The sequence below is a fragment of the Protomyctophum parallelum genome (assembly GCF_964188405.1).
Source record: "Protomyctophum parallelum genome assembly, chromosome: 18".
Lineage (NCBI taxonomy): Eukaryota > Metazoa > Chordata > Actinopteri > Myctophiformes > Myctophidae > Protomyctophum > Protomyctophum parallelum.
The window spans coordinates 15239810-15254040 of NC_139716.1; the positions used below are offsets into that span (position 1 = coordinate 15239810).

General features: G+C 41.8%; 2 protein-coding genes across 2 annotated transcripts; both read left to right on the forward strand.

Moving 5' to 3' along the window:
- Positions 1-5469: 5469 nt before the first annotated feature.
- LOC310875980 (GTPase IMAP family member 8-like) lies at positions 5470-9416 on the forward strand (the record flags this gene model as incomplete). The annotated part of the gene is made up of 4 exons (XM_083789429.1): positions 5470-6069; positions 6997-7692; positions 8286-8404; positions 8931-9416. Coding segments are annotated over exons 1-4 (1866 nt in total), but the record flags the coding sequence as incomplete, so codon positions are not given.
- Positions 9417-9431: 15 nt separating this feature from the next.
- On the forward strand, positions 9432-12156 carry LOC310875249 (uncharacterized protein). The gene is made up of 6 exons (XM_083788428.1): positions 9432-9576; positions 10042-10113; positions 10227-10283; positions 10559-10626; positions 10880-11012; positions 11805-12156. Exons 1-6 carry the CDS (start codon positions 9477-9479, stop codon positions 11951-11953), a joined length of 579 nt encoding a protein of 192 aa, XP_083644554.1. The 5' UTR covers positions 9432-9476; the 3' UTR covers positions 11954-12156.
- Positions 12157-14231: the final 2075 nt, after the last annotated feature.

Here is a 14231-nt window from a genome sequence, read left to right on the forward strand (position 1 = left end):
AAGAAATGGCATATAGGAGGTCCGACCGTCCGACAGACTGGACAAATATATACGGAAATGGGGAGGATACATAATGCATATTGCTGTCAATCCCATTGTGGTGTGAGCGCAACGTCTGTTTTTCTTGTTTTCAGTGAAAGTGTAAATTGATATTACCCAGGTGTAATGGCATTTATTTTTCCCTTTTTATTATGAATTTGTTTTATTATAATTTTATTGTATTGTATTGTATTGTCTGGATTGTTTATCTTTTCTGTAAAGATTTCGTTGTGTAATGTATTTATTATCTTCTTGTCTAGTTTGTTTCGTTTGTTGTCTTAATTGTTTGTGAAACTAAAAATTGAAAAAGCAATACAATTTTGAATCATAAAAAAAAAAATAGAAACAAACTGGGCTGTCCTAAATAATACTTCATTATTAAATAAACAGTCTAACTTCGTCCCAGAATAGATCAGGAGTCCTTTGTTCCTCACATAGTGGAACCCTCAAATCAATGTACAAATGGAACCAAATGGTTCAAATGGAACCAAAGCGTTCAAATGGAACCAAATGGTTGAAATGGAACCAAATGGTTCAAATGGAACCAAAGGGTTCAAATGGAACCAAATGGTTGAAATGGAACCAAATGGTTCAAATGGAAGCAAATGGTTCCATTTGAGCTCTCAGAGTTACAGAGAATACAGACCCAAGAGGGTCCATTTGGTTCCAAACTATATCATTTAGCTGCAGGGGACCCCCCTGGAACTCCCTCAAGGACCCCTGTGGGTCCCCCGACCCCACATTGTGAACCCACTGGCCTACAGTGAAGTTAACGATTACACAGTTTATGACTTGATGTACAGGAAGTGTCTGGAGGTCTGAAGTTCAGTCAGGACTTCTGACTTCAACGACTCACCTTGTTGGCAGGTAAGCATTCTGACTATGAGAACATCTTTGAACAACAACAGTAGAAATATGACTATTTATATGGACTTACATACTGTACGTGTTTTAAAGGTGGGCCACGTGATATATTAATAGTAGGCATGTAACGATTCCCTCAACTCACCAACTCACCAGACGAAATAATTTTCTAGACAAATGACCGAAAAAACGTTTATATTATTATTTCTCTTACACAAATGCGGTATTGTCTTCTTTTTAATTTAGAATACTGTTAGGATTATTTTATTTTTATTTCATGTTTTTGAGGGAGAGTGAGTGCATTTTCCAGGAGCGGCCACGGCAGCCGTGGGGGGAGGAGGGGAAGTTATATGACTCGCAATATTGCTTATTGATGAATGGGCTGTCAATTAGATAGGACCTTTCTGTGTGGATGAATGGGCTGTCAATCAGATAGGACTTTTCTGTGTGGATTAATGGGCTGTCAATCAGATAGGACCTTTCTGTGTGGATGTATGGGCTGTCAATCAGATATGACTTTTCTGTTTGGATGTATGGGCTGTCAATCAGATAGGACTTTACTGTGTGGATGTATGGGCTGTCAATCAGATAGGACTTCTCTGTTTGGATGTATGGGCTGTCAATCAGATAGGACTTTACTGTGTGGGTGTATGGGCTGTCAATCAGATAGGACTTTTCTGTGTGGATGTATGGGCTGTCAATCAGATAGGACTTTTCTGTGTGGATGTATGGGCTGTCAATCAGATAGGACTTTTCTGTTGTGATGTATGGGCTGTCAATCAGATAGGACTTTTCTGTTGTGATGTATGGGCTGTCAATCAGATAGGACTTTACTGTGTGGGTGTATGGGCTGTCAATCAGATAGGACTTTTCTGTGTGGATGTATGGGCTGTCAATCAGATAGGACTTTTCTGTGTGGATGTATGGGCTGTCAATCAGATAGGACTTTTCTGTTGTGATGTATGGGCTGTCAATCAGATAGGACTTTTCTGTTGTGATGTATGGGCTGTCAATCAGATAGGACTTTACTGTGTGGGTGTATGGGCTGTCAATCAGATAGGACTTTTCTGTTGTGATGTATGGGCTGTCATGGCAAAGATTGGTAATATAGGAAGATATACGAACTTCATTGGAGCCACATAGAGGCGCAATGGACTACAAAATGCTACAAATGGTCTCCTAAGTATAGGCATGGTTTGCTCGGAGTTGGAGTTAAGGAATGGATCATAAGCTGTGTTCACGTTCACTCTCCCATTGGAAATGAATAGACTCCAACCTGCTCCCTGTCTCCTAATAATGTGTCTGGCTGTCCGCCCACTTCACTCAGATACAGGGAAGTAAAGCACAGTTGGCACCTCTTGCTATTGGCCTCTTGGGTCAAGGCCAGAAAGTATTGTTTTTCCACTCAGAAGGGGCATATCTTCCAGGCATGATGATGATATCAGGTGCATATACCCTCTATAACCAAAGGGGGGCGCACCAACGCCTTTTTATAGTAATTGTATTGTATCCTGGTTACAGCAGCTCCTATTTGTCTGATTCTAGTGACCTTTTCAGTTTAACCTCTGTCATCATTGACAGAGTGTTGCTTGGTGATTTAAACCTGTTTTAAACCAGTTTAACCTCTGTCATCATTGACAGAGTGTTGCTTGGTGATTTAAACCTCTGTCATCGTTGACAGAGTGTTGTTGGTGATTTAAACCTGCATCTCAATCAATGTTGCTCTGAATGACCTCATAGTGGAGGAGCTAAAGGGAGATTTTGCACTAATTTGTCTAAAAGCTCCACATTTTGTCTCCCAGGGCTGCTCTAATGGTTTAGCTATAGGGCTGCTCTAATGGTTTAGCTATAGGGCTGCTCTAATGGTTTAGCTATAGGGCTGCTCTAATGGTTTAGCTATAGGGCTGCTCTAATGGTTTAGCTATAGGGCTGCTCTAATGGTTTAGCTATAGGGCTGCTCTAATGGTTTAGCTATAGGGCTGCTCTAATGGTTTAGCTATAGGGCTGCTCTAATGGTTTAGCTATAGGGCGCCCGAGGTCGGCGACCTTGGGAAACTTTGCTTGGCTATAATAGAAGTGTCTATTTGTACGTCTCTAAATGTTTTGATCAATTGAACAAGGTGGACCCGCTTGTAAACAAGTGTAATGCTTTATTGGGTCGTCCACTCACAGTCTTTGTATTGAGTTGTGCTTGAAATGTACTGTAATTCTGCAAACTGTTAATAAATATTTCATTCAATCAATCAAAAACAGCGGCTGAAAGCTGGGGTACCATTAACAACCTATATAAGAAAAACATTTCTAAATTTAACTCTGCTTTCAGTAGCATGTGACGTGTCAAACTAGTTCATGATTCTTTGCATTAGTTTTGCACGAAAAAACAGTACAACACTCCTTGGGCTAAATTTGACCATAGCCACTTGCCCAAATGTTCCCAAATGTGATGACCTCATCACATTTGTGATGACGGCTATGGCCCAGATGGACTTTATTGAGTAGAAATCCCTTCAGTCCAGAGAGGTTCTGTTGATGTTTAATCTGCTTTTATTCACCTGTTGGACTTTATCCTGGTCTGACTTGGTCTGACATGTTTATTATTGTATTTACTGGACTCTGTCTTCTGGCTGCATGCTTTTTATAATGTAATCCTTCACCCATTCTGGACAGGAACCCCTTTTGGTGTTTTTACTAAGCATTATGTTATACTTTAGCTATTTAAAAATAGCAGATCTACAAGCTCATAGCACGCCACCGAGTGGCGCGCTACAAGCTTGTAGGTCTGCTATTTTAGAAAAATCGTGAAAATTCGGCACAACCCTAACCCTAACCCTAATAATAATAATAATAATAATAATAATAATAATAATAATAATAATAATAATAATAATAGTATTTGTAGTAGATAACAGCAGCACAATTTGAGTCCAGGAAGGAAGTGAGACTGCATTTTCCACACCCAGGACAGTGTTTATTGTGTCCTAAACATCATTAAAATAAGTTCTGGTTTCAAAAGAGGTGAAGTGGCCCTTTAACGAAGTAGAATTTGCATATACATATGCATAGAGGCATTTCCTTTAATCCACCCGAGACTGATCGACATATACTGTACGTCACCGACAGAGTGCAGTTCTAGTTAACACCTGCTTTCACCTGCTGGTGTGTGTGTGTGTGTGTGTGTGTGTGTGTGTGTGTGTGTGTGTGTGTGTGTGTGTGTGTGTGTGTGTGCGTGTGTGTGTGTGTAGTAAATGACAGACAGTGAGGAATGTGATTATCACTGTAGCAGTTTTATTATTAGTAATGTTTATGGTTTACACGCACGCACACACACACACACGCACGCACACACGCACGCACACACACGCACGCACGCACACACACACACACACACACACACACGCACGCACGCACGCACGCACGCACACACGCACGCAATGACAACAAACCTATAATAACAGTAGATTATTCTAATTTACTGTATGTTAATGTTTTACAGTTCAACCAACAGCTGCAGACAGGATGGCCAGTGGAACCTCAGCTTCCATCACTGGTGAGTTCTATCAACCCTTTAAAACTGGGAAAGGATCTGTGTGGTTTTAGAGTTCAGCTAAACGCATTATAATAGGCCTATATACTGTATACTGTATAGCAATGTAGTTTTATCAGAAAACTCTTAGGATAGCAGATCTATATCATAGCAGATCTACAAGCTCACTGCAGCATGCACGTCACTTTTGCCACGCTGTGAGGTTGTACATATTTGAAAAAATTGACTGTGTTGACTGTGGAATAAATGTTACTTTTTAATATTTTAACACAAATCCATATTTTACAATGGAGCAGAAAAGGGCGGCGACGGGGGGGGGGGGGGGGGGGGGGGTTTCTGCAGCCAAAGACATATCATTCTGGGTGACATATCATTCTGACTTGAAAAAGATTGAGATCTACTGATTTAGAAGGCATTTGTAGAATCAGCCTCAGGTCTTAAAGGTTTTATGACATTCATTTTCATTTATTTATCTTTTTTCTTTTAGGTATTATGACCTCAATTACACCCAAAAAACCTGAACTTTGAACATTCAGTGGATTTTCTGTGGTCTGAAGTTTTCTTTGGGTTTTTTTGGGCCTTTTGAGCTACAATGAAAACAGGCAACACAGTGAAACAGTGACATCTGCTGGCAAATCCCATTGACATATATGGGATTTGCAGTAAGTGATGTCACTTACTGCCGGCAAATCAGAGCACCTGTTTGAGCCAGAAAACCCCAGATCACAGAAAATCTACTGAATGTTAAAAGTTCATGTTTTTTGGGTGCAATTGAGATTAGAAAACCTAAAAAAAACAAGAACAATTCCAAAACCTTTTTTTAATGTCACAATCCCTTTAATGGGTTAAATCAGATGAAACCAACAAACTGATACTGGTTTAGTCACATCTGTGATTTGTATCAATATTATGTTTCTTTTTCCAACCAGGGAAGAACAGCGAGCCGTCAGAACTGAGCATTGTTTTGATCGGACCCGGAGTGCCCAGTGTAAAGAGTTCAGTAGGAAACCTCATCCTGGGCAGAGATGGTTTTAAAACAAACACAACTAAGAGTGTCATGAGACAAGAGTTAGTGTCAGGGAGACAGGTCAGTGTGGTCGACACACCAGGATGGGAGTCTCATTTACCCCTAGATCTGACCCCAAAACTGACCCAGTTAGAAATCCAACATAGTGTGAGTCTGTGTCCTCCAGGACCACATGCCTTCGTCCTGGTGATGCCATTGGACGTCCCATATGTAGGAACAGATCTGTCAGCAGAGGAGCATGTGAGTCTTCTCCTCAGTGACAGAGTGTGGAAACGCGCTATTATGGTGTTCACTGTAGCTGATAAAACCAACATGAGACCTGATCTCATTAGATCTGACCCATACTTAATATATCTCACTGAGAAATGTGAAGGTCGCTTCCATGTTCTTAACATCAGTGACAGAGGAGATGGTAGTCAGGTCACACAGCTGATGGAGAAGATAGATCAGATGGTGAAGAGTAGTGGTGGTCACTATGAGACAGAAGAACACGTCTCAGAGGAACTGAAGGAGAAGGAGAGAACTATCAGCAGAAGAGCAGAACAAAGGAGGACAGACTCTCTGAAACGAACCACTGGACTTCCAAAAGATACTGGTACACACACACACACACACACACACACACACACACACACACACACACACACACACACACACACACACACACACACACACACACACACACACACACACACACACACACACACACACACACACACACACACACACACACACACACATACACACACTCCCTTGCCATAACTTGTGGGACATGAGTGTGTATTGTCATCTGCGGGGCCCACCCTTTCCAGAAATCGTACAGCTCCAAAAAAAATCAGGTGTCATCAGCAACAATCATATAATTATTATAAAAATCTGTTAAAAAAAATCCTCAATTTTTTAAGGGTTGTCACTTGTGGGCCCACTTCTCTTATGTTGTCACTCATGAGGTCCTATTTGGCAGACACACAGACAGACAGACAGACAGACAGACAGACAGACAGACAGACAGACAGAGACAGACAGGCAGGCAGGCAGGCAGACAGACAGGCAGGCAGGCAGGCAGGCAGGCAGACAGACAGACAGACAGACAGACAGACAGGCAGACAGGCAGACAGGCAGGCAGGCAGGCAGGCAGGCAGACAGACAGACAGGCAGGCAGGCAGGCAGACAGACAGACAGACAGACAGACAGACAGACAGACAGACAGACAGACAGACAGACAGACAGACAGACAGACAGACAGACAGACAGACAGACAGACAGACAGACAGACAGACAGACAGACAGAGGAACTGAAGGAGAAGGAGAGAACTATCAGCAGAAGAGCAGAACAAAAGAGGACAGACTCTACAAGTCTAGATCTACAAGCTCACAACACAACATATTGTGTTAATTGTGAGCTTGTAGATCTGCTATTTTCTTGCTATTTTTACTGCGATGAATGATGAAATAATGATATGTCTCCAGTTTTTAAATAAGAATCTGTCAAAGTGAAAGTAAACAATGTTTTCTCTGACAGGACTGACTGACCTCAGGATTCTGCTGTTGGGAAGGGGGAGATCTGGGAAGAGTTCAGCAGGAAACACCATTCTAGGAGGAAATGGTTTTCAAACTGAACTGAGGTCAGTGCAGTGTGAGGTGAGACAGGGTAGCGTAGCAGGGAGACAGGTGACAGTGGTGGACTCACCAGGCTGGCTCTACAACCGTCCACTACAGGACACCTCAGAGATGGACAGACTGGAGATCCAGGACAGTGTGTCTCTCTGTCCTCCTGGACCACATGCTGTCCTTCTGGTCGTTCCTCTTCATAGAGCATTCACCAAAGCACAGAGAGTAGCAGTAGAGGAACACATGACCCTTCTGTCACAGAGCGCGTGGAGTCATGCTATAGTCCTGTTCACCTATGGAGACCTTCTGGGAGACAGAAGCATCGAGCAGCACATCGAGGCTGAAGGAGAAGACCTCCGCTGGCTTGTTGACACATGTGGGAACAGGTACCATGTCTTCAACAACCAGAAGACAGATGACACTCAGGTCACAGAGCTGCTGCAGAAGATGGAGGAGATGGTGTCAGGAAACAGAGGAGGACACTATGAAGATGGTGGAGATGTTTCAGAGACGACGTCAGAGAGGAAGAAGATCAGAGAGGAACATGTCCACACATTGATGACCAAGACACAGAGACAAAGAACTGCTCTGAACGCTCTGTTTGAAGGTGATGTGTGTGTGTGTGTGTGTGTGTGTGTGTGTGTGTGTGTGTGTGTGTGTGTGTGTGTGTGTGCGTGTGTGTGTGCGTGCGTGTGTGCGTGTGTGAATCCCACATATTAATAGAAAAGATAATGTGTAAATAAACAAAAATAAACATTAATTTAAACAGCATTGATGTCACGGTCTCACATCATCTACCAAAACACAGAAGACAGTCGACCTGCTGCTATATTATTATATCATTGATCCTGGTGACGCACGCTTAGAGATTCACCGTCGGGAAAACTTGGGATTCCTTCTAACGTACCAGTGGGACATGTCCCGAGTACCAGTGGGACATGTCTGACGTACCAGTGGGACATGTCTAGAGTACCAGTGGGACATGTCCCGAGTACCAGTGGGACATGTCCCGAGTACCAGTGGGACATGTCCCGTGTACCAGTGGGACATGTCTAGAGTACCAGTAGGACAGTGTGGTTGGGAACCTCTGCATTAATGCATCAATAATTGTGTGTGTGTGTGTGTGTGTGTGTGTGTGTGTGTGTGTGTGTGTGTGTGTGTGTGTGTGTGTGTGTGTGTGTGTGTGCGTGCGTGCGTCAGGAGAGCATCAGAGGCTACCAGAGGTGAAGGTGATGCTGGTTGGTGGAGAACAGGATCAGAGAAGCAGAGCTGGAGATTTCATACTGCAGGATGATGTGTTTAAACAAACTCTATACAAGGTGAGTAATATTATATGAATGTGATGTTATAATTATAATGAATGACTTTTTTTTTTTTGACTGTTTAAGTAAATAAACAGTAAAGAGATCAAATGTGTTTTCTGAAGATAATGTAACAGTATATAATATATTATACTATATTATCTGCTGTCATGAATGTGCATTGATCATGTGATCATTGAAGTGTCACTGAACAATACACAGAAATGTGTCATGTTAGATTTGTGTGTCGGCTATTATCATCGTAGGTCACTTCCGCTATTTCTATTTTTTTATCTTGAAAATGTAACAACTACTAATTTAGAAGGTATTTGTAGAATCAGCATCTTAACCCATTTTGGGCGGGAACCCCTTTTGGTGTTTGAAGCATTATGTTATGCTTTAGCTGTTGAAAAATAGCAGATCTACAAGCTCATAGCGCAGCACCGAGTGCCGCGCTACGAGCTTGTAGGTCTGCTATTTTTGAAAAATCGCAATCGTTGTGTCAGACAACAGAGACTAACATACAGTAAACTTCATATTCCAGGAGTTTAAAAGCCAGACTAAACTGACAGAATGTGTCAGACAACAGAGACGAGTTGCTGACAGAACAGTGAGTGTGGTGAACTGTCCAGACTGGTCGACTACACCTCCATCACCGAAGACCAAAGACGTCCTTCTACACGGTGTGACTCTGTGTTCTCCTGGGCCCCACGCTGTCCTGGTGAATGTTCCTGTCGGGTCCAGTTTCTGTGAAGCTGACAGGAGATCAGTGGAGGAACACATGGAGCTGCTGGGGGACAGAGTCTGGAGACGCGCTCTGGTTCTGTTCACGTGGGGATACTGGCTGGGAGGGAGACGTGTTGAGGAGTACATCGAGGCTGAAGGAGAACCTCTGAGGAGGATCCTGGAGAAATGTGGCTACAGGTACCATGTTCTGCATGGTCAGAACGGGGACATTTCAGAAGTCACAGAGCTGATGGAGAAAATAGAAGACATGGTGATGAGGGACAGAGGACACTTTGGACAGATGACACTCATTAAAAGACTGAGAGGAAGAACAGAAGAACAATGGAAGAAGAGAGAGCAGGAGATGATAGAGAGGATGAGGAGGTCTGTGACGACGGAGCCAGAAGAACCAACCCTGCCAGCTGTCAGGAGAAGGAACAGCATGGAGCTACTTCCTCCGAGTAGTGAGTATCAATATCCTGTCTACAGCATATTGGCATTGTTCCTGCGTGCGTGACCATGTGTGACCATGTGTGACCATGTGTGTGTGTGTGTGTGCATGCACAAATGCTCTGTACTGAATGCTCTGCTGACCTTTTGGATATATCAGTGTAAACGTGTTGCTGTCTGTTGTCTTGTGTTCCAGTGAGTGTGTTTATATTGTCAGTGTAAATGTGTTGCTGTCTGTTGTCTTGTGTTCCAGTGAGTGTGTTTATATGGTCAGTGTAAATGTGTTGCTGTCTGTTGTCTTGTGTTCCAGTGAGTGTTTATATTGTCAGTGTAAATGTGTTGCTGTCTGTTGTCTTGTGTTCCAGTGAGTGTGTTTATATTGTCAGTGTAAACGTGTTGCTGTCTGTTGTCTTGTGTTCCAGTGAGTGTGTTTATATTGTCAGTGTAAATGTGTTGCTGTCTGTTGTCTTGTGTTCCAGTGAGTGGAGGAACTCGCTCTTCAGGATATGACACCGCCAGTAAAGCTCCAAGCCTCACTGATGCTGATGTAAGTGTGAGAGAGGAAGATGTTTCATAGATGAAACTTTAGTCACAAACATTTAAGTTCTAATTTCTTTACTTTATGTTTCATTGTATTTTCAGTCTGTGGTGACGGGGCTAGAAGAACCAACCCTGCCAGCTGTCAGGAGGAGGAACAGCATACAGTGGCGTCCTCCAAGCAGTGAGTATCAATATCCTGTTTACATCATGATGTCATCACTGTCAGATGGAAACCTGTACTGTATGTCCAATAATGTTACTTTTCAGGAAATAAAAAGAGGCTGTGTTTCAATGGGTAGTAATTATTTAGTCACAGCTGTTGTCAATACTTTTTATTGGTTCAATAGTTATAAAACACACAGCCAGACTACCTATGGCCTTAATTTAGGAAAAAATAAACGATAATTATGTAATCGTGTAATGTAATGTGTTGCTGTCTGTTGTCTTGTGTTCCAGTGAGTGGAGGAACTCGCTCTTCAGGATTTGACACCATGAGTGTCGTTTCAAGCCAGGCAGAGTCTGATGTAAGTGTTTCCATTGTGGTCTACAGTATGCATTACATTAATCAACATAGCATAACACTTTGTTGATAACTAGCTTTGGTTACAAATGCAAATGTAATTGATCATATTTTTCCATTGTTGTTTTTATATAGGAAGATAAATCTGATTTAAGTGCTGATGATTGATATACCATCTATCTGATATATCGGGATGATATTTGTGCTTTTTCACTAATTAAAATGTTCCCTCTCTTTCCTGTTGATATTGTGACAAGACACGACAGAAGACTCTGTTTGAGAGACTGACAGGAGTTAAAACTCTAACAGCAGAAGAATGGAAGAAGAGAGAGGAGGAGCTGATCGATACGATGTTGACGTCTGTGATGACGGAGCCACAAGAACCAAGTAGTGAGTCTTACTGTTGTCCTCTTATGTGGACATACATTACTTACTAAAATGTGTGTTTGTGCATTTCATAAAATAACAAGATTGGATGCATTTTCATTAAATAATGATTAGTAGGCTGCTCTGAGATGAATATTTAGGGTGACCAGATTTAGGGTGACCCGTTGCGTGAAGTCCCTCATTTCCAAGACTTTTCAGGCGTCCCACAAACTGAGACCCTGTCCCACATTGGGCATATAGGGCAATATATTTGCAAACAAAGTATCTTGCTTTCAAATAAGTCAGGACACTGTCAAAGTGCACGTGGTCAGGTAGGACACCTACTGGACGACAAGAGGTACTGCATAGATCTCAAAGGAAAACTATCATTCCCAGACATGTCCTCTCCATTATAGTTACAGAGTGACCAGATGTCCCTTTGTGTGGGACAGCCCCTCAGGCATCAAACTGAGACCCTGTCCCACATTGTGACCGACAGGCATCAGTGTTCAAACTGAGACCCTGTCCCACATTGTGACATGGAAGGCATCAGTGTTCAAATGCCCTAATTAATAGTCAGTCCTCAATAGTTGGCATTCTGTTGTAAAGCTCTCTCGTTTTCTATTTTCCAGCAAGATGTGTTTTTAAGCCTGTTATAATAATAGGCTAACATGAGAAATATCCCCTAGGCTACAGTAGCATTTTAAACAAAATGTTTTTATTCTAATTGTAAGTGTGTGTTTGTTGTCTTGTGTTGCAGTGACAGTGTTTTATTCTAAGTGTAAATGTGTGTGTGTTTGTTGTCTTGTGTTGCAGTGAGTGGTGACACACCTTCTGCCAAGGTCTCAGATTGGCTGAACAGATATCCTGGACCAATAGCGCCCTCTTCAGGACATGACACCATGAGCATGGCTCCTCCCAGCCAGGCAGACACTGGTGATGTGAGAGATGAAGATGTTTCATAGATGAAAACTTTATTAGGCTTGAGTTATATTTTGATGCACACACCGGTGTCACACGGATGAATAGCAGATCTACAAGCTCACACAACTAGTAGTGATGAGCATTGTTGTTCTTTTCAGTGTACTGAATCATTCAAATCAGATCACTAAAACTTTACTTTGAGTTGTACAGATCTACATTTGTATTATTGTATTAATATGAACATATTTCTGGCATTCCTGAGAAGCAGTGACTGTGTGCTCTTTGTGACCTGGGAGTTGTAGAGGATGAGTTTCATTTTGTTTTCTATTGTCCACTATACCGTGATTTAAGAAACTCTTTATTTGAAAAAAAATCAGGATAATAACCCAGATTTGTTTTGGATGTCTGAGTGTTTTATGTTAAATTGGTTGTTCAGTAATGAAGTTTTTGTTTAAAGGTATATTCAGTGATTTCACTCAAAAAACCTTAGGTTTCGTTTTTGGCTGTGGGACCCAGCCTTTCGTCCAATCAGGATAGAGAGTCAAAAACAAAAGGTTTTTTGACCCCCAGGGGTTAACTGGGGACAGGGAGGAACTCCTTATATGGTCAGCACACTCTATAGTAGGGAGGATTATCACAACAAAACAAAAAAATAAGTGATATTTGAATTAAGTGAAATCACTGAATATACCTTTAAAGACAATTCATAGAGAAGGTGTGGCAGTTACGTTGGAGAACGATGTATCCGTAACTGTCTATTTGTGTATATGTATCATTATATATGTACAATTTTGTGAGTGTCTTGTAAGCCAATACTACAAAACAATCTAAAATAAATGGATTTAAGATCATTAAAGCTGGGATGTTGCCCAGAGTCCAATGCATTTCTGCCTACTTCCGGTCCATGCCTTGTCCCAGTTGGTTGTCCCCATTCTCAATAGAAGTCTATGTAGGAGAGCCTCCATTGGACTGAAGCCAATAGAAGTCTATTGTAGGAGAGCCTCCATTGGACTGAAGCCAATAGAAGTCTATGTAGGAGAGCCTCCGTTGGACTGAAGCCAATAGAAGTCTATGTAGGAGAGCCTCCATTGGACTGAAGCCAATAGAAGTCTATGTAGGAGAGCCTCCGTTGGACTGAAGCCAATAGAAGTCTATGTAGGAGAGCCGCCATTGGACTGAAGCCCCATGAAGTGAACAGAGTTTGCGTAACTCTCTATGACTCTGCATTGCACATACCGACCACACCAAGGGGTCTAATGAACACATGAAAAACTGGAAAAAACTACAAAAATCACAGCACTCCATCTTTAAGTACAGAGGAGAATGCAACTCTTGACCGATATATATCTCGTCCAGCTGACATATCAGGCTGATATTTGCATATGTCAGTCATATTGACATGTTTGTCCCTTTCTTTAAATCTCTATTGGTCAATAAATAAACCCCACATCATGTTACAATGCATGCATTTGCAACCATGTGAGCTTTCATTGACGAGAACATGATTATTATTGTTGTATTATTGTTGTTTAATTCCCATGAGGTAGGCATGCTTTGGCTAGGCAAAAATGGCTCAGTTGCCGTTCAATGAATCTTAAATGGGCCAATATAGGCTTTCATATACTGGAGAAACAGAGTTGTCGGGTGGTCAAAAGCGGGGTGGATGAAACCACCTCCGTGGGGTGAGACGTGCTGCAGGCCTTTGGGAAATTCGGGACAACTTATCCGAACCGCCGGTCCAGTCCAGTCCAGGCCGGTCTGGGCCAGCCGTGTTTTCGTAGATACACAATTATCTTTTAAATAGTGTGGAAATAAAGACTCCTGCTGAGATCCCGTTTTCTCCAAACTTTATTTCTCCATTTTAAATTATTACACTGATGAAAATAAATAAAATTCAAAACTAGGTGTATAAAATAACGTTATAAATAAGAACATAAACATGAAACATAACAACTGGAATACATCTGATCATTTTGAATAAACACAAAGGATACCAATAGGCCTACAGTATCTGGTTAATTAACAATCTCAGTTAAAAAAAAATACATTTTATTTAAAATGTTGTCAAGAGTTTCTTTCAATATTGGCTGAAATGGCATCCTGTTCCAGTTCTCATTGTCTTCCACTAGCATTGCTAAAAATGCTAACATGCACTCAGATTCTTAAAACTCAAACAATTCACCTATAGCAAAGCCCCACCTTCTACCACTTGGACACTTTCCAACCAGGCTCATTCATTCCAATGTAAATATCATGGATTTTACACATTAAATACTGGTTCATTTTTGGAACCAGACCTTCAAAATCAAATCTGTCAAC